The sequence below is a fragment of the Apis florea genome, unplaced genomic scaffold, assembly GCF_048593485.1.
Source record: "Apis florea isolate Af1SG1 unplaced genomic scaffold, ASM4859348v1 contig_3305_pilon, whole genome shotgun sequence".
Classification (NCBI taxonomy): domain Eukaryota; kingdom Metazoa; phylum Arthropoda; class Insecta; order Hymenoptera; family Apidae; genus Apis; species Apis florea.
In genome coordinates this window covers 298831-319243 of record NW_028256735.1, presented here as the reverse complement: position 1 = coordinate 319243, position 20413 = coordinate 298831, and the positions used below count along the sequence as shown (strand labels likewise).

At 29.4% G+C, this 20413-nt stretch overlaps 3 protein-coding genes and 1 long non-coding RNA gene across 7 annotated transcripts in view; 3 read left to right on the top strand and 1 right to left on the bottom strand.

Annotated features, from left to right (window-relative positions):
- The window catches only part of LOC105736054 (kinesin-like protein KIF13A), an 80042-nt gene extending 66827 nt beyond the window's left edge, over positions 1-13215 (bottom strand). For 3 of the 4 annotated variants that reach the window (XR_015293141.1, XR_015293140.1, XM_086911528.1), the window contains exon 1: positions 12588-13215. Coding sequence is in view for 1 of the 4 variants with exons in the window: in XM_086911528.1 (XP_086767654.1) it covers positions 12588-12642 (55 nt within the window). In the remaining 3 variants the exon portion in view is untranslated. The remainder of the gene's footprint in view (positions 1-12587) is intronic. The other variant, XM_086911529.1, reaches the window with a different exon arrangement.
- On the top strand, positions 11838-13221 carry LOC147657079 (uncharacterized). Its single transcript, XR_015293144.1, has 2 exons — positions 11838-12260; positions 12320-13221. It is a non-coding gene; the product is annotated as an uncharacterized LOC147657079 (long non-coding RNA).
- Positions 13222-15324: 2103 nt separating this feature from the next.
- On the top strand, positions 15325-17137 carry XRCC1 (DNA repair protein XRCC1). Its single transcript, XM_012489291.3, has 2 exons — positions 15325-16787; positions 16886-17137. Exons 1-2 carry the CDS (start codon positions 15454-15456, stop codon positions 17022-17024), a joined length of 1473 nt encoding a protein of 490 aa, XP_012344745.2. The 5' UTR covers positions 15325-15453; the 3' UTR covers positions 17025-17137.
- Positions 17138-17289: 152 nt separating this feature from the next.
- PI31 (Proteasome inhibitor 31 kDa) lies at positions 17290-19485 on the top strand. Its single transcript, XM_003695643.4, has 5 exons — positions 17290-17722; positions 18023-18172; positions 18241-18500; positions 18973-19122; positions 19202-19485. The coding sequence occupies exons 1-5, from the start codon at positions 17576-17578 to the stop codon at positions 19326-19328; spliced, it is 834 nt and encodes a 277-aa protein (XP_003695691.2). The 5' UTR covers positions 17290-17575; the 3' UTR covers positions 19329-19485.
- The last annotated feature ends 928 nt before the right edge of the window (positions 19486-20413 follow it).

Here is a 20413-nt window from a genome sequence, read left to right as displayed (position 1 = left end):
CTTTAATTTCTTCGTTCCATCCTCGAAAAATGTTGGTCGATGGGAAACAGAAAAGAAAAGAAAGGAAAAGGAGATCGAACAAAGTGAAAAAAGAAAACGAAAGAATTTCAGGAAGTTATAGGAACAAAAACCAAAGAACCTTCCTTGGACTCTAATTAACTGAAGGCAGCTGCTTCCATCTCTCTCTCTGTCTCTGTCTCTCTCAATACCTTCGAAATCGGGGAAAAGCATCGAGGAAGGCAAAGAAGGAATCGTCAAGCGGCTAATGAAAATTGAACGAAGAGGATTAATGGAACGTATTAATTGCCCTCCTAACGACACAACCCACCTCTGCATTCGAGCGCAGAAAAAAAAAAAAAGAAAAAAACGTTCTTTAATCTCGATTTAGAGGGAGGGATCGAAGCAACCCTTCGAAAAATGCAATTGCATCCCTTGGTTGCAATCGTGAAGAGAATTTGAAATTAGAAGGTGGATTAATTAATTATTGAATTATATTGGCAATGATTCGTAATTATTAAAAAAATAATATCTCTTTACTAAAGATTACAAATATAACTTACACTTGGATCAATATTTAAAAAGAATTCAGAATTCTTTCTTTCTTTTTTTTTTTTTTTTTATTATAGATTATTATTTTTCAAGGAGAGCTTTCTTTATTGATCAGTAAAGAAGATAAGTCTGATCGAACACGTTATGATTTTCCTCCCATTGTGAAAATCTCGACTCAAACACGAGAGCATCTCTTGAGCAAACATTGTTTTCGTTTTTCAACTGTTCGGTCAGGTAGACAGGTGTTTGGAGCAGGTTTTTCGAATGACCTACCTTGAATGATTCAACACTCGATAATGAATATTCGATAGGAACACTTGGAATACTTTTTTTCGAGTATTTTCTTGTTGAAAAAATAATAAATAATTTCTTTCTTCCTTTCATTATCTTGAACACCTTTTTCGATTTCTAAACGAGGACAATTATCGATAAAGAAAAAATATCGGTCAAATATACTTTTTGAAGAGAACTTCTTGGAAATCTTCTTTAAAAATTTTATCAAAGGGGTTATTTATGTAATCTAATTCGAATAAATAAAATTTGTTTCTCCGCTGAAGAATGTAAAAAAAGTATACTAAAATAAATTAATAACAACGAAGAGTGATATCGTTCGATTATCTTATAATTAAATTAAAATTCTTGTCAAAAACAAATGTTTAGACATGTTCGAACTGCAAAACGAACTTTTCCAAAGGCAAACATAAATTAAAATAAAGTTTATAATTTATCATTCGCAAAGGGTGTGCATACATCATAATGAAATTGCAGTTTTCTTTTGCAACGACTCTTCCTCTTTGTTTTAAATAGAATTTCTGTTCCACACGATATACCTAACACGTATAAAATATGGAATAGTTGCCGTTTGTGGAAAAGCATTATGAGCAGATACGTAGATCGAAACAAAGACTTTGTTACTTTGAATATATTATTATTAAAAAAAAAAATCTAATGAACGAAGATAGATCTCCAGACCATTGTCTTTTTAATATCCATTTCTTTGATGACAATATCTTTTTTTTCTCTATTTTTAAAAGAGTCCCTTTCAGCATCAAAGAAACGGTTTCGATCGATGCATTCGATCGAAAAATAATAATTTGGCACGAGTTTACTTTGATTTCGCTTGGAAAAAATTATTAATTATCGACGAGCAATCGACAGACGCGAGAATACATTTCATACACACACGCAGAGGGGATTATTTATCATGCAAAACTTGACATGCCGCGAAACCAGATGGTATCTGTTCCACGAAGCACGCCTGTCTTATTTAAGGTGCTTCGTTTCGTATGAGCAAACGTGCATGAACAACCTCGTATACGTCTGCGGGCATTCTTTATTTGGAATATAGTTGCGACGACAAATTAGTTGAAGTGTCCGTATATAATGAAACGTGCAAAATTAATCTCTCTGTGGTAGAGTATTTTTTTTTTTTTTTTTTTAATTTGACACTTTGCGTAAAAAAAAGTATTCAATGCATTCACATCTTAAATTATCCGTAACAGGAAGAGTAATGTGTAACAAGGTGTTAATACAATATTTGCACAACATCTTTGGATAGTCGATTCTAGAAGTGAAAACAAATAAAAAAAGTTGATATACAAAAATATCGGCTTGCATAGAATTATCTCCTCCATCTCTGTCACGCCATCGCCTTACTGTCTCCATCTCGCTTTTACCCTCATGGAAACCTCAATTGCTTATAATTCAATGAACGAGGCACAAACGACAATCGTGTTTGTTTTGACTTCTATTCCACAAACGATATTATATTCTAGTCGGAAGATTAAATTAATTCAACATTTACAAAGCATTAAAATGAAACGGTATTATTTACTTGAAATTATTCATTTTATAAGCAGGAGAAGCAGTGTCGAAAGGAAAAAAAAAAAAAAGAAAATGTTAAATCACTCGTGACGAGATAACCAAGTCGATTTCCACTTCTAATGAAATAATCTGGCTTAACTAGTTCCAATGTTCGAGCAAATAGTTATGAAGAACTATGAACTTTCCAGTTGGCTCGAATGCTCCACGTTTACTATATCGCTGGAAATACGAATTAGACGAGGAGGTGTAACGAGTTGAATCACTTGTCAGGCCAAGTGCTCGAAATGCTTCGAAATTTCTGTTCGATTCGACTTTCCTCGACTTCCAGAAATCTAGATTGTTACACATATTGGCAATATCTATGGAGTAAACAGAACAAATTGGAAGAAAAATGGCATCATCCCTAAATAATAAAAACGCAGAACAGAAATAAAAGAGAAAATTCCAAAAGTTTCAAGTATTTCTTTATGATTGCAAAAGATAATTTAATAAATTTAATGATTAAAATAAATAAAAAAGGGAATGACACTTGCAATTCTTTTTCCAATATTCTCATAATTATAAAAAGAAATCCAAATTAATTTTTTAATTATCGTCATCAACCTTGGACTCCTACAATCGAATTAAACATATTTTCCACGCAAACCCCTCCTCCTCGCAATTTTTTTCTATTAAAAAATCCGTTATACCCTTTCGACGAGAGCAAATCGTTCCCTCCGACCTTTCTCTCTCTCTCTCTCTCTCTCTCTTTCAAACGCAGAGAAGAAAGATCGAGCTTCCTTTGGATCCCGCCACCTCGAACGTTTTAATGAGCCAAAACGTCAACCAGAGGGAAAGAGAAAAATCTTCATCGTGGGAAACAGCTCTTTGGGCTGTTTGTTCGATGGAAAATGAACTCGTCAGGGAGGGATGAAAGGAAGTGTTCGAATGCCTCGATAATTTTGTCGCGAATATCGGGCGTGTCAATCGACGACTTTGCTCTTTTTTTCTTTTCTTTTCTTTAGAACGACCTTTCACATACGGATGTGGGGGACGATTTTTGTGCGTGGTAGCATGATTACCGAAAAAAAGTGATTCTTTTGTTATTTATTTTATTCGCGTGTAATTAATGGATTCGATGGAAAGAGGATAATAGGAAAGAATATTGGAAGTAATATTGGAAAAAAGATTTATACATATTTACCCCGTACGTATTTTCTCGTAAATTCATTTTCGTTGCAAATTATATTTTAATTTTACAATTTCGATATGAAATTATCGTAGCAACGATACGATAAAATTAGGTAGAATAAAAGATAATAAAATAAAATAAAGCAAATATCTATGTGTTTCGAACGAAATGAAATTATTATTCATTCGCTTCTTCAACGATTCGAGAAATAATGCTCGACGAGGGAAAAAAGAAAAAAAGAATTATTTCTCCACGTTTCAATTGTCGCTCTTCAACCGACAGGTAAATTATAAATAATTTAGCGAGCGGGAATCGTAAATAATTGTTTGGAAGTTTCGACGCCGGTTTCGTTATAATTCTTTCCACGTCCGTGAACCGCGCGTTAATGGAATTCGTTTCTTCGTTTCACTTTCTCTAAACGACAGGAGAAAACCGTGTTCAAGCAACGAGGCTAGCCTATCTTTTTATCGATATTAAAAGGGAGGGAAAAAAGAAAAGATAAACAGGATAAATGGCCATCTTTCGTCATTTCTATTTTCAAATCGAGCGATGATTCGTTTTTTAATTTCTTGTCAACGAATTCAGCTTCGCTCGACGATCGTCGAAATCGAACTAAGCGGGTCAAGGTGGTGCCAGAACAGGTAGAGTGAAAAACGATAATAGAAGCTCGGAAAAATAGAAGCTCTTAATTTTTTTTTTTGTTCGATTTTTTTTTTCTACTTCTTTTTTCTTTTTAACGATGAATGTTGTGAACCGAAAAAATTAATCAATCCTTTTCCAAATATTAATTCGGACTACAGAAAGTGAAGAAGAAATTACGATTCGATGAAAGCTTAAATTACTTTTATTTAGAATCGATTATCAGATTAGAATACGCGAATAGAAAATCGTGTAGAAAAAAATTAATTATTAAAAATAATAATAAAATTAAAGTGTCGGTTAACTTGACAAATATCTCAATTATAAATTAACCAATCTGTTAAAATAAAAAAAAAATATATATATATATATATAAAAAAATCGATAGAACTCTGATGAATCACCGGGTTAATTAGTCATTTACCGAATGGAAAACAATGTGCTGATAGTCGTTATTGTGATCGACTTAACGAGGTGTATAAAAGAGAAAGGAAACAAAAGTTGTAAAAAAAACACTTGTTCGGTAACAAGTTGTTGTCGCAATAATAATTTAAACCTCGAAAAGGTTTGTGACGCGAAATTTGTATCGTATTAAATGTTGGAAAGAGATTTTTTTTTTAATTACTTTGATTAAAATTTTAATAATTTGATCGACAAATATAAATACTTTTCCTTAACCGAGAATCGATTCCTTTCTCTCGTGATAAAAGTTTGAAAAGCAAAATTCCAAATACACTGCACGTACAAAAAGAAGGAAAGGAAGGAAGGAAGGAAGGAACTGAGAGTATATAATATTCATCGAAGCAACTCAACGTGCCGGTTAATCGATGCAAAATGATCGTTCGTGCAGATTATTAGAAAAGATGACAGTGGGATGATACGACGAATCACGATACAGAGATCGGTCCCTTCGATAAAGACCAGTTTTGCTCGATAAGTGTCGATCGACGTCGCGCCTATACGCGCTCACACAACTCCCTGACAACCCCAAGGGACGCGAGAGGGTGAGAGTGGATCGATAACGCGGCGAAGATGGTGTCTGGGAAGAGGGATCAACGAATTGTGCGGTTATTAGCGCGACGTGCAACCCTTCGTGGACTCTGTTTTCAAGAGTTATTTCTTTTCAATCCTGGACCAATTATTTTTGCGTTTCGAACGAACGAAAAGATTTGTCAATTTCGCAACGATAATTCATTACAAAGATTCTTTTTGGAATTTTCTCCCGATATAAGAAAATTTTTTAATCGAAATTACAACGATCCTATGTATTGTTGTGCATCGATTATTGTTAGAGATTAGAAGAAGATGGAAAAGTGGAAAAGTTTTTTTTTCCACTTTAGAGTTGAAGGAATAATTCTTGGAAAATTTCGTGTTACGCGTGCTTCAATGCTATCGATACGATTTTGAAAGAATGTTAATATAGGAAAGAACAGAATCAATGAAACGCAAACTAGAATTTTTAATGTATTTTTTAAACTAGGCGATTATTAAAATAGCCTAAAGGCGTCGATATTTATTTCTGAAAATTAATAAAACGATCCCCAATGCGCAACCCTTCCTGGAAATTTATTTCATAAAGATTTCCAGGAACAACGATTCTCGAGGCACGGTTGTCTGTCGTGTTTATATTTTTGGAACGGAAGTTACCAAGGAATATATATATTTTCCCTCTATCTCGAGTTCAAGTGATGCGTTATTTTTTAACCCCACTCGAGGGTGATCCTGTTGTTGGGCAGATGCAACCAAATTAAAAGAGGAACACAAGTGCGTGCACTTCTTCTTAAGAGATTCTAAATTGTTCGAGATATTCGTGTTATTAATTTTGAAAACCCGTATCCGGTCTCGATTCGAAAATTATTAAGTAAAATACGTGAATAAATACGAAATATAATTCCACGACAAATTGAGAAAAAAATTTTGCAAAAATAAATATAAAATATGCAATAAACTCTTGCAATTTTTTATTAAAAATATACGCAAAGCGTATATAAAATGTATGAAGCATGCATAATAAACGTTTATACGAATCTTTTGAAAAATAATTTTTTCTCCGGTAAAAGAAATATTCGAAATTTATAATCATAACATATATTCATTTTCGCTTGCTCGATAAAATTACTCACAATTATTATGTTCAAATTTGCATGGCCAAAGATTAATCATTGATTCTAATTTTATTATTCTTGTAGGAATTTAAATTTTTTACGAGATATGAAATTTTCTTACGTCATCTCCTTTGCAACGTGATTGAAGATTCCTTTCCAATTCTTACAACAATCGAATGTAATTAATATACAATTATGATAGTGAATTTTTTATCGAAAAATGAATTTTGCGCGTATTATTCTCACTTTCCACAACTCGAATTCCAATCGATGGATTTGAATATAAAAATTGATATAAAAATTGTTTCTTTTTATAGAAACGATGATTTTATAATATTCCAATCAAATCATTATACATTAAAGTGAGAATAATGATTGAAATGGAATTTTTTTATATAATATTTCTAAAAAAATTTATCGATTTCTGAAAGATTCGTCTGTCACGTCACATTTTACACGAAATAGACAAAGTTGTTGATTCTCTGAAGTGAACGAGATACGAGCAATCTCCGATAACGCTTTATCAACCACACAAAATTTCATCATTTCTTCTCGAGAGCCTATCTTCGCGATAAACTATAAATAAATAAATTGTTGCAACGAGCGTGCGTTCCCTAAAATACAAAAATTTTTTACACAAATTTAATAATTTAATAATGTGTTAAAATTATCACTAACATCCTCCCACGATCAATTAAAGAGTCGTTTCAATTGCAAAGTCTATTTATAACTCTTACTCCTCTGCGTTATATCAAAAATATTATTGTTCAAATATTATTCAACTATTGATTACGAAAGAATTTTTTCGTAAGCATACTTTCGAATATAAAATAATGAAAATGAAATTTTGAACAGCAGAAGATTTGATCCTGAACAGATTGTTTCTCTGTAAACCTGTGCACACGTATAAATCATAAGAAGCAGCATGAAAAATCGGTATATGCTATAAGGTGACAGTAGGTACGTAAATCTGCCAGTCGTGGATGTGACGTGATGAATAACTCAAAAACGTCATAACCGTATGTCATACGTGAATACCATAAATCGATTGATTTTGACCTCCGTCACTCCAATCGTGTATGGCCACTTTACAGACTGTTGCAGTATACTCTACAGACTATGGTTTAGAATCATTAACACGCTCGATGGAAATTAAAAAACAACGAACAGAAATTTTTTTATTAAAAGTAATTGAAATTCGTTCGTATTAATTTCGAATCGATGATAAAATTAACGAGGAAATTCGATATAATTTTGAAAATTGACTCCATATTTTTAAGTGATAGTGTATGTAAGCTTTTCGAAAAGGTTCATTCGAATCTTTTCAAAAATTTAAAGGCTAAAGAAAGAAAATTCGATGTTAAGAATTCCTACGAAATATCAAGGATATAAAGAATTGATTAACGAAAATCGGTCTAAACAGAAGTGCAGAAAAGATTATTTTCAGCTGAAAAGTCAATCGATTATCGTTAGTAAAATTAGCAAACTAAGCTTCTTAAAAAAACACTCGATACTTTATCGTAAATCGTGCTCAAGTGCTTTTTAAACACTTCTGTGATTCATTGTTAGGTGGAAAATGATCCCTAATTATCTAAGAAATACAAGAAAAATAATCTTCGTCGTTTTCTCGCAATTCTAGTATGTGATTTATTTTACACGAAATACTATGAAATGTACAAACCTATTTTTTAAAAATAAGTATTACTGTAGAAAAGATTAATGCATTTCTGATTTTTTAAGATATATCGTACGTTATGAAAAGAGATTTTTGTATTGAAATTAAAATATATTAAAATCGTATCAAAAGGAGGAAGTAGGTTAAAAACTTTGTTCCTTAAAATTCTTTCGTCATACCTTTTTCTTTCTTTCAAATCTTATTCCAAAACTTTCTATCCCATCTTCAAAACTCGATTTCTTTCTCACGCGTATATACCTCAACTTCTTTATACCTGAACCCACGTTCCAATTGCATGCAAAAATTCCTAAAGTAATATCAAACAAAAAATTAATCTCTGTCTCTCTCTCTCTCTTTAAAAAAATCCTCCAGTTTTCCTTTTTAAATAAATTAATGAACGCAGTCCGTGTTGCACTTCGTTACACACACCATCTTCAATGATATAAAGAAGTCTTTAATTAAAGTAGCAACCCCCCTGAATTCATGCAGTGTCAACCATGCACACTTTCCAATAAAGGATGAAACATTAAAGGAGGGTTAAAATATGGAAAGAATAGAGCGAATTTTAAAATTAAAACATCAGAAAATCGATTTATGATATCCGCCATTTTATAAATTTATTTCATGAATAAACCGCGATTAATTAGTGGATGAAATACAAGGAAGCTAATTAGGGATGTAATTTACGTTTGCACGTTGAAAAATCTTGAAATACTTCTTCCTCCGTATTTTTTTCCTCCAGTGAGAGAAAGAGATCCTAAATCAAATAATGAAGCGCATTTATGCTAATTCATACAATGATATACGAATCTACAATTTTTCATTCTGAATCAGAGGAATATTTTTTCGAGAACAAGGAAATCCAATAGATGGAAACTGAACCCATAAGTTATCATTGATGAAAAAAATACAAGCAAAGTTCAAGATTAACTACATCGAGACAAAAGATTTACACGGTGAAGGCACGAACATAATTCCAATAGAAATTCCACCTAAATTATGCTCGAAAGAAACGTAACAAGGTTTCGAAGTTAAACCATTAAATATCAATAACGACGTCGGTGCATAAGCTGCAAGCAATAATACACCCTGAGTCGCATGCAACATTTCACGTTTTCCAATAAGGGTTGAGGCTAAACTGCAATTCGCCGGGAAGAAATACAGCGAGGATCGAAATTAAAGCATAAACGACGCCAATTTATGCGAGTAACACCCTGGATTGCATGCTGGACGACTTGCACGCTTTCCAACAGGGGGGGGGGGGGGGGGTCGCGACGAGCTAAGGTGGCGGAAGAAATATAACAAGAGTCTAAATTCAAAGCATGAATTAAAGATACCTATTTATACAATAACATCGGATTTATACAATATTTGCATGCGATATTTCGTGTTTGTCAATAGCGAGCGAATTAATCTCACTTGCTTTTGACATGATATCACATAACTATCAAAATTATAACAACATATGTATGTATGTATATAATGTATATCGACAATAAATATAATTTAATAATAAAAATTATTATATTCGTTTTATTCTTAATCTAACCTATATATATATATATCCTAAGAATTATCGCACGAAATGAACAATAATCGGTTCCAAAAACTTTCGACATCGACAAAGTAGGCGGGCGACACGGTAGCTTTGAACTCGCGGAAATCTTCCTTGGGATCCTTGGCCCAGATATTTCCTGCACGTGATCGAACGCCTGGTCAGCGTTTGCTGCACGTAATCGACCGACCTCCTCTCCCCCCCCCCGCCCCTGTTATAGAATAAGGAAACGATGACAACACAGAGCCGAATGGATCGAGATGGAAAATCGCGCCGCAACGCGGACATTCCTCTGTCGAAAACGATTCGATACTATTCAATTCGATTCCATTTGACCCGATTCAACCCTGGTTTGAACCGGTGATACAAGACACTCGAATGGGGCATATTGAATGTCGTCTCTGAAACGATCGACAGTATCGCGTTCCGATACCCCATTTGACACGTGGCATTCTTTTTTCCCCTCCCTCCTCCTCTCTTTTCAAAGATTGGGAATAAAGTGGAAGATTGATATACAGTGGGATATACTGGGATTACTGAAATTTACAAGGGAGTGGGTGGATTGTTATATTTCAGATATTCTTTTCGTCTTTTCTACTTGTTTTTTTTTTTAAATTATAGAGAATAGTTTAATCAACTTCATCATATGGAATATATTTTAAAAAAATGTTTGTTATAACATAATACATATATTGCAAAAAGAATAACATAAAATTGAAAATGTTTTTCGAAGAAACGATTATCTGCTATATTTCAACACTTTATCGGAAGTAAAGAAAAAGAAATGATTAGGAAAGAGAAAACAAACTGTGGAGATAAAATGAACAGGAATTTGCACATGAATATTTATGAGGCAACGGGTTAACGCAGACGCTTCATTAAAAATTCCCAACTTTAACCTTGGCTCTAGTTAAATCTTAAGAAATTAGCAATGAGTGGCCGCGATCAGAGAATATCGATCCACGTCTCTCGCTTGAACGGTTTACTTTTATTTCCTTAATTATCAGACGACGGTGAGTAATTATCGGAGAAAGTGCACTTCGCTCTGAATAGCGGTGCCTGTTGATAATCCGCGGTATTAGAGGCCAGCCTCGATATTCTAGTGCATCATCGATCTACGAGACTTCTCTCCCAATATTTCTAGTTTCATTTCAATGAATGAAACAAATTTGAGATCCATCTCATGGATTGAATTCCAGATTCACTTCGCACTCGGAATAGCTAGTGCAGTAATAATTAATCTATCACATCGTTTAAAACGATAATAATCGACTGAAGTTAATTATCGCACGTAATAGAATTTTTTTCACAATTAAAAATCGATTGTTATCGATATATCGATATATTAAGAGAGTATCCTAATCATTCATTCAATTCAAAATAATACTTGCATACTTGTTAATATAACAAAATACGAAATATCCGACAATTACGTTAATTCTTTCTACATTTACAACTTAAAAATTCATCGTAGAAAATTTTCAAAAATTTTCAAAAGCTTCGTATATATGTGTAATACAGTGTCGCCATCGCAGTTAACCTAGCGAATTCGTGGATAAAAATCGCGGTAATGGTAGTAGCATTAATGGCGTTTCCACGATTAATGCGCGCGTTAACGATACGCCGATTACGACGCATTACGTCAAAATGCAAAATGATAAACGCATGCCCACCTGCTTCACAACAAGCGACTCGAGAAGACAAATCTCGAAAAAAAAATCGTAATAAAAAATGAAAGCAAAAAAATTACCTATTCGTTGAAAGAAAAGGAAATTCACGATAAATAAATTTATAACTCAATCGCGGCTCCATTTTGATTCTCTACTATTAAACGCAATAATGAAATTCTTTTATGATTCAATTTTTTTTTTCCTTTTAACAATTAAACAGCAAGGTGATTCGTAAACGTCATCATCACGTTATCACTCTAGTTAAATTTGTTATGCATTACATTTGAGATCGACTATCGATTCAATATGTTTACGAAAACATATGTATGCTATTATTATAGATTAATATGTGAATTATCGCGTAATCTCTAAATTTAATACCTTGTATACAAAGATTATTTAAATATCATATTAGTTATTATATAATATAAAATATATAATATTTATTACAATTTATAAATATATGAAAAATTGATTAATTTGTAATAATGATATTTATTTGTACGATATTTTGTAATAAATTTAATAAAGATAATATCCAAATATTAAAGGTGAATAATTATAGACATGAAATGAAATCGATAATCGAATATATCGATAAATCGAAAAATTGATGAAAAAATAAAGAATCGTAGACGAGTTTCAATTTATTATCAAATTTACTGATAATATGGAAGTCAATCGAGATAGCCGTAAAGTCAAAACGAAACACGAAAAGGCCGAATCGCGTATCTAATCGATCGAAATTCGATGTCCGAAGGTCATCGCAAGTAACGTCACTTCAAGCATTTTAGTCACATGTTTGTTCTTTGTCACGCGGTTTTACCGTACGACAACTAACGACAACCATGAGCTCCGTTTTCTTTGCAAAACGAACGAAAACGGAAGAGAAACACGCAAAATAAGAGGATTTGAATTCGGGAATTTTAACGAAATTCGCTCGCGAAGGATATGTCGTTAAAGAATCCGCGAGATAGGATGAGTGGCACAATGATGTCTGAAATAAGGATTCGTGACTTTACATATTTTGGACAAAGGAACAACAAAGATACAATTAGTAAACACTACAGAAGTACGACTTGTAAGCTACAAACTCTTCTTTTTATCTCATGCACGCTTTCTTTCAAATAGATAGAACCGATACAAGTGTGAGATAAGGGAACGTGAGAAGATAACGAGACTCGTACCGAATGGCAGGTGAAAACACCGGTCATCTAGTGGACCATAGAAAAAACGTCACTGTCAAAACGTACTCCGATCGTAAAACGTTATCGAAGGTTGATTTTAGAATTGCCAACCGATAATACCATACTCCAATACGCACTAATAACGGCAAACAATGGAATAATAATGGAAGAAAAGATGATAAAATAATGATATTTATTTTAAAAGTACATACCTCTACGATTGAACGGCCGAACCCGAACGGCAACCTTTATTTTATCCGTAGCCATGATTTCACACCGGTAACGCGCACTGTATATTCCGATCACAAGGAACAACTCAACGCTTTTGAATACACAAATATAATATTCACACGATCTTCATAGCGCTACATTATTCTCAACCCATTCCGCGAACTTTTCATCTTTTCAAACGACACTACGTCTCACCGAGCCCATGACACACTTCGCCATATTGCTTGAAGCTTGTCGTGCGCCAGACGACAATCGTCCTATCGAGTGAACGTACTTCTGAGAACTGCCGCTAGGAACGCTCGGGAGCTTCGAGTCCTGTGACGTCACGTGTCCTGCCGTCCATCTAGTGATCAAATATGAAACTAAAAGTTTCAATTGCAAATTATCAATCGATAAAAAGGTTTTGAATTACGAATTCCCGCATTATTCAAAATATGCAAATATATTTTCTACTTCTGGAAAAGTTTCGCATATTTTATTAATTAAAAAAAATTACTATGCACGATAGAATAACTATGATAGAAAACAACTTATGCTTTAACAAATTATAAGATTTTAAAGAATTATTCTCAATAAAAATAAAAATATTAAATAAAATCGATATTGAATCGATAATATTGTTTGATTATTTCGTATCCTATTACATAATTTAAAAATATAACATAATTTTAAATATATAAATTTAGCAATCTAATAATATATAAATTTTTACATAAATTATTGAAAAATACTTTGAATATATTTATAGATAAATTAAAATTATATATTTCTTTCCTTTCTCTCCAAGTGCTTGAGTATTTAATTACTGTATTAAATACTCAACTATACTGTATTGTAAACTATATTGTAAACAGCAAATTTTTTTTTTTTTTTGATATTATTTTCATTCGATATTTTAAATTACCAAAAATCGGTACACGAGATAAGTGACATCTTATGGAATTTTACATCATATATTCTGAAATACCGACTTCGAAAAGATCAGAGTGCTTTTTGCGCCCTCTGCAATTTTTTATGGCTAATATAAAAATTACGTTCAAGTCATTATTGAAAACGATATACAATAGTGCATCCTAAAAAGACGTTATTTTGAGACCAACCATTGCCAATTATAGAAAAAGTATGAGTTTAGATTAAAAAATTTAGATTTTTTTATAAATCTAATGATTCTGGTTCGATAAAAAAATAAAAATTTATATAGAATAAAAGATAGTTACCTTTTCACATGAGAGATGATTCCATTATTTTCTTGATGAACTCTAATAATATCGAATTCTAAAATAATATCGATAACATATAATTAAAAAATAAAATAAAATAATAAATAAAACAATATTAATTCATTCATTTAAATTATAATCAACGAACAAACACTTTAATTTCGTGAATAATTATTAAAATTCAATTAAATTAGATCTGTCATATTTACAAACTATGGAAAATGTATACATTAATAATACTTAAACATATACTTTCGTTTCTAATATGATTAAAAATATAAAATCTATTCTAAATACTTTTGATAAAAGAAATAGAATCTTACCAGATTTGCAGGGAAATTATTGACAAATCATCGTACACTTTATATATGCTCTAAACTATTATTTCTTCGATATCTTTCTAAAAATAACGATAATCTGTAAAATAAAAATCATAATAAAAATAATGAATTCATGAATAACATAATAAATTAAACTTAAATCCTAACTCAAAAATTTATAATACAATTTATCGATAACAATCAAAAATTACTAAAATAAAACGATAATAAAGTTTACGAAACTATTTAATTTTGATATACTTAATAAATAATTAATAAATAATTATTAAACAATTAAATGATATAATTAAATAATTTCTAATTGTTTATAAATTATAAAAGAATACGTATTAATAAAAATTTTACGCAATTACTTACCTCTGCCGGTGTAAGACGTCCCATCAACACGAGTTTCGGCGGTAGAATGACATGTCCCCGCGCAGATGTGCTTTATTGTTATTCTATTGGCCGGAATGTTATGGTTTCTTATTCGCCTAAAATCGCGCGGAAAATTAAAGTATTGTATAACATTGTAACTGTAAATTAAAGATAATAAGAAATAATTAAAAATATAATAAGAATAAATTTTTTTAAATTTTACACTTACATTTTTTACCGTTATATTTTTTTACTTATTATAATATTTTATAGTGTATATTATATATTAATATATTATATTATATGTATATTATATATTAATATTACATAATATTTATAAATTTTTTCTACTCTAAACTATAATTTAATATTATTATTTATTATAATTTTTTTGACTTTCTTCGAATTTATATTTTTATCGTAAAATATAGATTATAGAATATTAATGATATAAGATTAGAAAATTATTAAGATTGATATTTTTTTTTAATTTATAGTTTATTTATAATTTCACTAAAATTTAAATTCTAATCATCGTTAATATAAAAATTTCTAGATAGTAAATTCTAAAAAACATCAGCATAAAAAAAATTAATTTTTCTCAAATTAAATTTTTCATTACAAAATACTTAATTGAAGTATAAAAAAATATAATACATTTTGCTTTTCTTGTAATAAAATTAATATATTACATAATAAATTCAATATTGAATTTTCGATACATCGAATTGTATATCGAAAATATCTCGACATTATAGTTATATCGATAAAATTCTCGATAGCTTTTTTACGTATTATACACTTCTTATTAATAATTTTGGCGGTATGTGTTAAAACGATCTATTTTAAGATATCTATTAATTTTTTCTAAACTATAAAAATATAAATGTATTTTATTTTATAAATCTTATCAATTTAAAATCTCATCAATGATTATTAAACTTGCTAAAGTAATAAGTTGTTCTTCAGAACACTCATCCTATCCTGTTTCTAATCTTTTGCAACATCGTTCAAATTCTTCATGGCGTTGTGCCAAACCTGGAGAAATGCTTGCTACTGTTATTTTTCAAATGGCAGAACCATCTTGTATCACTGGCTTGGATATTGGCAATTATCGTAGTTGTGTAGTAGTTGTTACTGCTTCTACTTCATTGGAACCTGACAATTGGATTCCTATTGTAAACCATCAATTTTTAACACATGATGAAGCTGTCAATGGCCAATTTAAAGATCAAGTACAGATATTTGCAAAAAAAGATCTTAATCCAGACACATTAAAAATAAAGTTTGATCGTGTAAAAGTAACTTGTATGCAATCTGCAAATTTAAAAGAATTATTTGGATTATCTTTTATTGTATTGAAAACAGAAGTTATAGTTGATTTAGGATTAGATGTTTTTGGAAGATTTAAATTAAAAAATTCAGAAGAAGATACTGACAAATTAATAGATAATTTAAAAGAAAAATATATGAAAATGATAAACAATAAAAAACCAGACTATAAAAGTGAATTACTTGCAAAGATTAAAGAAACTAGTATGAATAATTTTTCTATACGACAAGAAGAGAATAGAGAACCAATGAAAAGACCACTATTGGAAAAATTAGAAGCTGGAAAAAAAGAAGAAGTATTTGGAACTAAAAAAAAAGAATCTAATAGTTCAATTTCAATAAATGATTCTAAACAAAAAAATAAAAAAATTGAAAATGATAAACCAGTAGTAAGAACTCCATTTGGTGATATTGTATCTTCACCTTCATTTAAAACAAATAAAAAAGATACAAAAAAGAATGAAAACCAAAAATATAATAACATAAGTACTAGAAAACGTTCTTTAAGTCCTGAAGAAGGTTCATCAAAAGAGAATGTAAATAAAAAAAAACAAGATTGTTCTCAATGTCAAGATGAATCTGAAGATAAAATATGCAATAATTGTGGATTATTATCAAAACCTAAACTAATAACTAGGCCAGAAAAAGTTGCAAAAAAGCAAGATAATCAAAACCCAAAAAAATTATTTTCAAAACTTTTTGAAGATGTATCATTTTCACTTAGTGGTTATGTTAATCCGCAGAGAGATGAAATTAGGAGAAAGGCTCTTCAAATGGGAGCAAAATATATTGCTGATCCTAATACAACTAATAAAAAATGCTCTCATTTAATTTGTGCCTTTAAAAATACACCAAAGCATCAACAATTAAAGAACTATTCTAAAATTGTTTCACACAATTTTATTGAAGATTGTTTTAATGAAAAGAAAAGGTATAATAAATTATAATCTATAATGTAGAAGAATAAATAAAAACATTATATAATAATTTTTAAATAAAATTATATAATAATTTTAAATTTTGTTTTAGATTTCCTTGGAGGCGTTATGCTTTGGATGTCAAAGATAAATCTGAACCTGAAAGTGAAGAAGAAATTTTAGGTAGTTCATCTCCACCTAGAATAATTAATGTATTTGATCAAGATACTGATTCAGATTCTAATTACTAAAATTATAATATTTTCTAATATAATATAATATAATATATATTTATATTATCTTCTAAAGTAAAATTTAATATGTACATAATAAAAATATTAAATAAATTAATTTTTGTACAAAATTTTTCTTATTATTAGTAACACATCAAATTTTTATGATATGAAAGTAGTAAATCTTGTTACATAAAAATTTGTAATATATTCTTTCATATTTTATAATAAATATTTATATAAAATTTTATGTTTTAACAAAAATCTATGTATCTTAGATACCACAACAAAAATTTGAATTTAGAAATGTGAAATTTAAAAAATTCAATTGTTTGGCGGTAATGCAACAAAATCACACAATGACTTAATTACATAAAATTTTGGCTAATAAATTCAAAAAATTAAAAATGGCATTTATATTTACTTTTAGGAATTATAATATATAATATATAAATTACCAAAAAAATATTTTACTAATTCCGGAAAGCAAATCGTCAATTGCATTGAAACATTAATGGCGTAAATACGAATCGAGAAACTTCAAAACTTGTTTGTCACTAAGTGTTAAAATGGTTGATACAAATAATATATTTGGTTTTGAACTTTTCCAAGAAATATATAATAAACAAATTACAAAAAAGGAGGACTTATTAATTCTGTTTATTCATTGGTATCTTATAAAACAGGGATTTAGATGCATTGGAATCGGCGATTCTGTAAGTTATTACAGAGCTTTTGTTTTTATAAATTATTGCGCAATTATAGAATTTTGTATGATAATTTTTCAACATAATCTATTTGTATAAATAAGAAGTTAAATTATAAAAAATTATTAAAATTTTATAATACATAACCTATATTATATTATATGTCAATTATGATAAATAATTTAAGTAAATAATAATTTTATTATAATTACATATTGTCATGATTTAAATTCACAAAAATTATAACAGAAAATATATATAAAATATATAAATATATATTAATTTTCTTATAATAATTTTTGGTTTTAGAAAGTATTTGAACCATCAGAAAAAGGATCACAATTACTTCCAGAAGGATGGAACATGCAACCAAGTTACACATTACGTTACATAAATAATGGAAAATTATTTATATTCCATGGTATAAAATCTGATGAAGATCTACTTATAAATTTATTGGTAATTTGAATAATAATCTTTTAGACGAAGAGTAGCAAATTAATATTTATGAATATTTTATTTTACAGAAAATTCATGATCAAAAAGTTTCTACCATTCAGTTTCCAATTAATCAAACTATAAATGATCTCCATGGAACATTGGAATTTATAATACCTTCATATCAAAATATTATAAATATAATTCAAACAGATATTATAGATACATTGATTCCTAGTAATACAACAGAAAATTCTACTCAGACAATATATAATGCACCTGGAGATGATTCATTAAGAGCTGATCCATTAAGGGTATTGCCACAATCTTCATTAGCATCATCACAATGGTAATACTCGCATCGATTCATAAAAAAATTGATATTTTATGATAAAAAGTTTAATTAAAAATCTCTGTTTTAATTATAATTAAATAAAAGGCCTGACAGGGAGACAAAAAAACGAGAATCGATGCGATTTCAATGTATTAAATTTAAAAATAATATATGAAACATCTTTACAGAATTTTCATAATGATGATATAAATCTGGATGTATCAATTTTTGAATTATGAATCTTAATCATTTAATTTCAAGCATGAAAAAGTAATCTCTTTTTTTCGAAAAAATCAGAATTAAGTCTTACATTTCATTACTATTGATCCCGCAAACATAATTGGTATAAATATTTTTATTATCTCCATGACATGCCTAAAATAATTACATTTTCTTTTTTCAATATAATATTTTTTTATATAGCAAATAATATCTTCTATATTTCTTAAAAAATATTTAATTAAAATCGTTATTTAAAATTTTAAAGGCGTCCTGCAGCTGATCCTACAAATATAGGAGCTGCAGATTTAAATCCATTAGGACGCGGCGGTGGTATGATTTTTGATCCATTTTCATCGCAACGTAATCCTATAGATCCATACAGACCAGCTTTAGGAGTTCCTGGCAGATTACCATCGTAAGTTGATAAAATGATAATATTTTATTTTCATTTGCATATAAAAATAAAAAAATATTAAAAAATTATCACATTACAGTGGCGCAGTTCCGCCATTTGCAAGATTCGATCCTTTTGGTCCACCAGATCTTGATCGAGCAAGACCACGACGTGATCCAGATAATGATCATTTACCTCCTCCAGGATACAATGATATGTTTATGTAAAATGAACAAAATGTAACAAGAAATATATCGCTAAGATTTATTATTATACATTTTATTTTTATGTTATTCGAAATATATAATTATATAAAAAAAAAAAAAAAAAAGAAATTTAGTCAAGCAATATTAAATAAACGATTTTACTTCTATGTAAAAAAAAGATTTTTAAAAAATATTTTATTTTAACGATGCGTAACACCGATATTTATTTATTTTACTATATTACTATGTTTTATTTTTATACGTATCTTAATAAATAATATATAATAAAAATATACAAATTGTTATCTTTTTTTTATTAAAAATATTTTGGACCTTTTTGATTCCTTTGCTATCATAGTTTATATAAAATGTAATAAAATAAATGTAGATAAACAAAACAAATAGAGTATATTTAAAATTATGAAATCAGCGCCATCTCTAATGTGCCTTAGACAAAAAAGCATAGACAAGGAGAATAAATAAAAAGAAAAAGATAGATAAAGTAAGAATTCATTTTTAGCGCCATCTCTTAAATAGCAAAAGAATTTCAAATTTGTATAATTTTCAAGAGATGACGCTAGTAGTTATTTCTTATTCTATTTCTATTCTTTTCTAATTATTTTCTCTCTTTGTTATATTAGTTTCATTTGCGGCACTCTAGAGATGGCGCTGATTTCCTAATTTTTATTCTATCTCTATCCTTCTCTTTATTTGTTCTCCTTGTCTATATTAGTTTCTTTTATAATATATAACTCTGAATATAACGATTGTCTAATTTTTACCCTATCTCTATTCTTTTGCTACTATTTGCTTTTGTTGGCTATGCTCTTTTTGTGCGTAACCACAAACAAGATATTTCATGGGATGTTAATTGAACACACATTCATCATTTCTCTTCCAAAACTACAATGTGCCTTAATCTTTAATATAAAAAATATAGATATTACATTTTTAGTTTTACAATGTATCTCTACAATGTCAACCTCGTAAAACAATATATCCTGATATATAATTCTCGGTAACAGCGAATTTAAACAAATAAAAGCCTAGCCCAATAATTAATGAAGTAGGAAAAAATTTTGAAGCATTTATCGAAAAATGATTTA

Excerpts from the sequence above, each read along its gene's own strand:
- XRCC1 (XM_012489291.3), top strand. The coding sequence starts at position 15,454 with ATGATTATTAAACTTGCTAAAGTAATAAGTTGTTCTTCAGAACACTCA. Across the intron at positions 16,788-16,885 it reads TGTTTTAATGAAAAGAAAAG|ATTTCCTTGGAGGCGTTATG; the intron begins GTATAATAAATT and ends ATTTTGTTTTAG.
- PI31 (XM_003695643.4), top strand. The coding sequence starts at position 17,576 with ATGGTTGATACAAATAATATATTTGGTTTTGAACTTTTCCAAGAAATA. Across the intron at positions 18,501-18,972 it reads TCATTAGCATCATCACAATG|GCGTCCTGCAGCTGATCCTA; the intron begins GTAATACTCGCA and ends AAAATTTTAAAG. Across the intron at positions 19,123-19,201 it reads GTTCCTGGCAGATTACCATC|TGGCGCAGTTCCGCCATTTG; the intron begins GTAAGTTGATAA and ends ATCACATTACAG.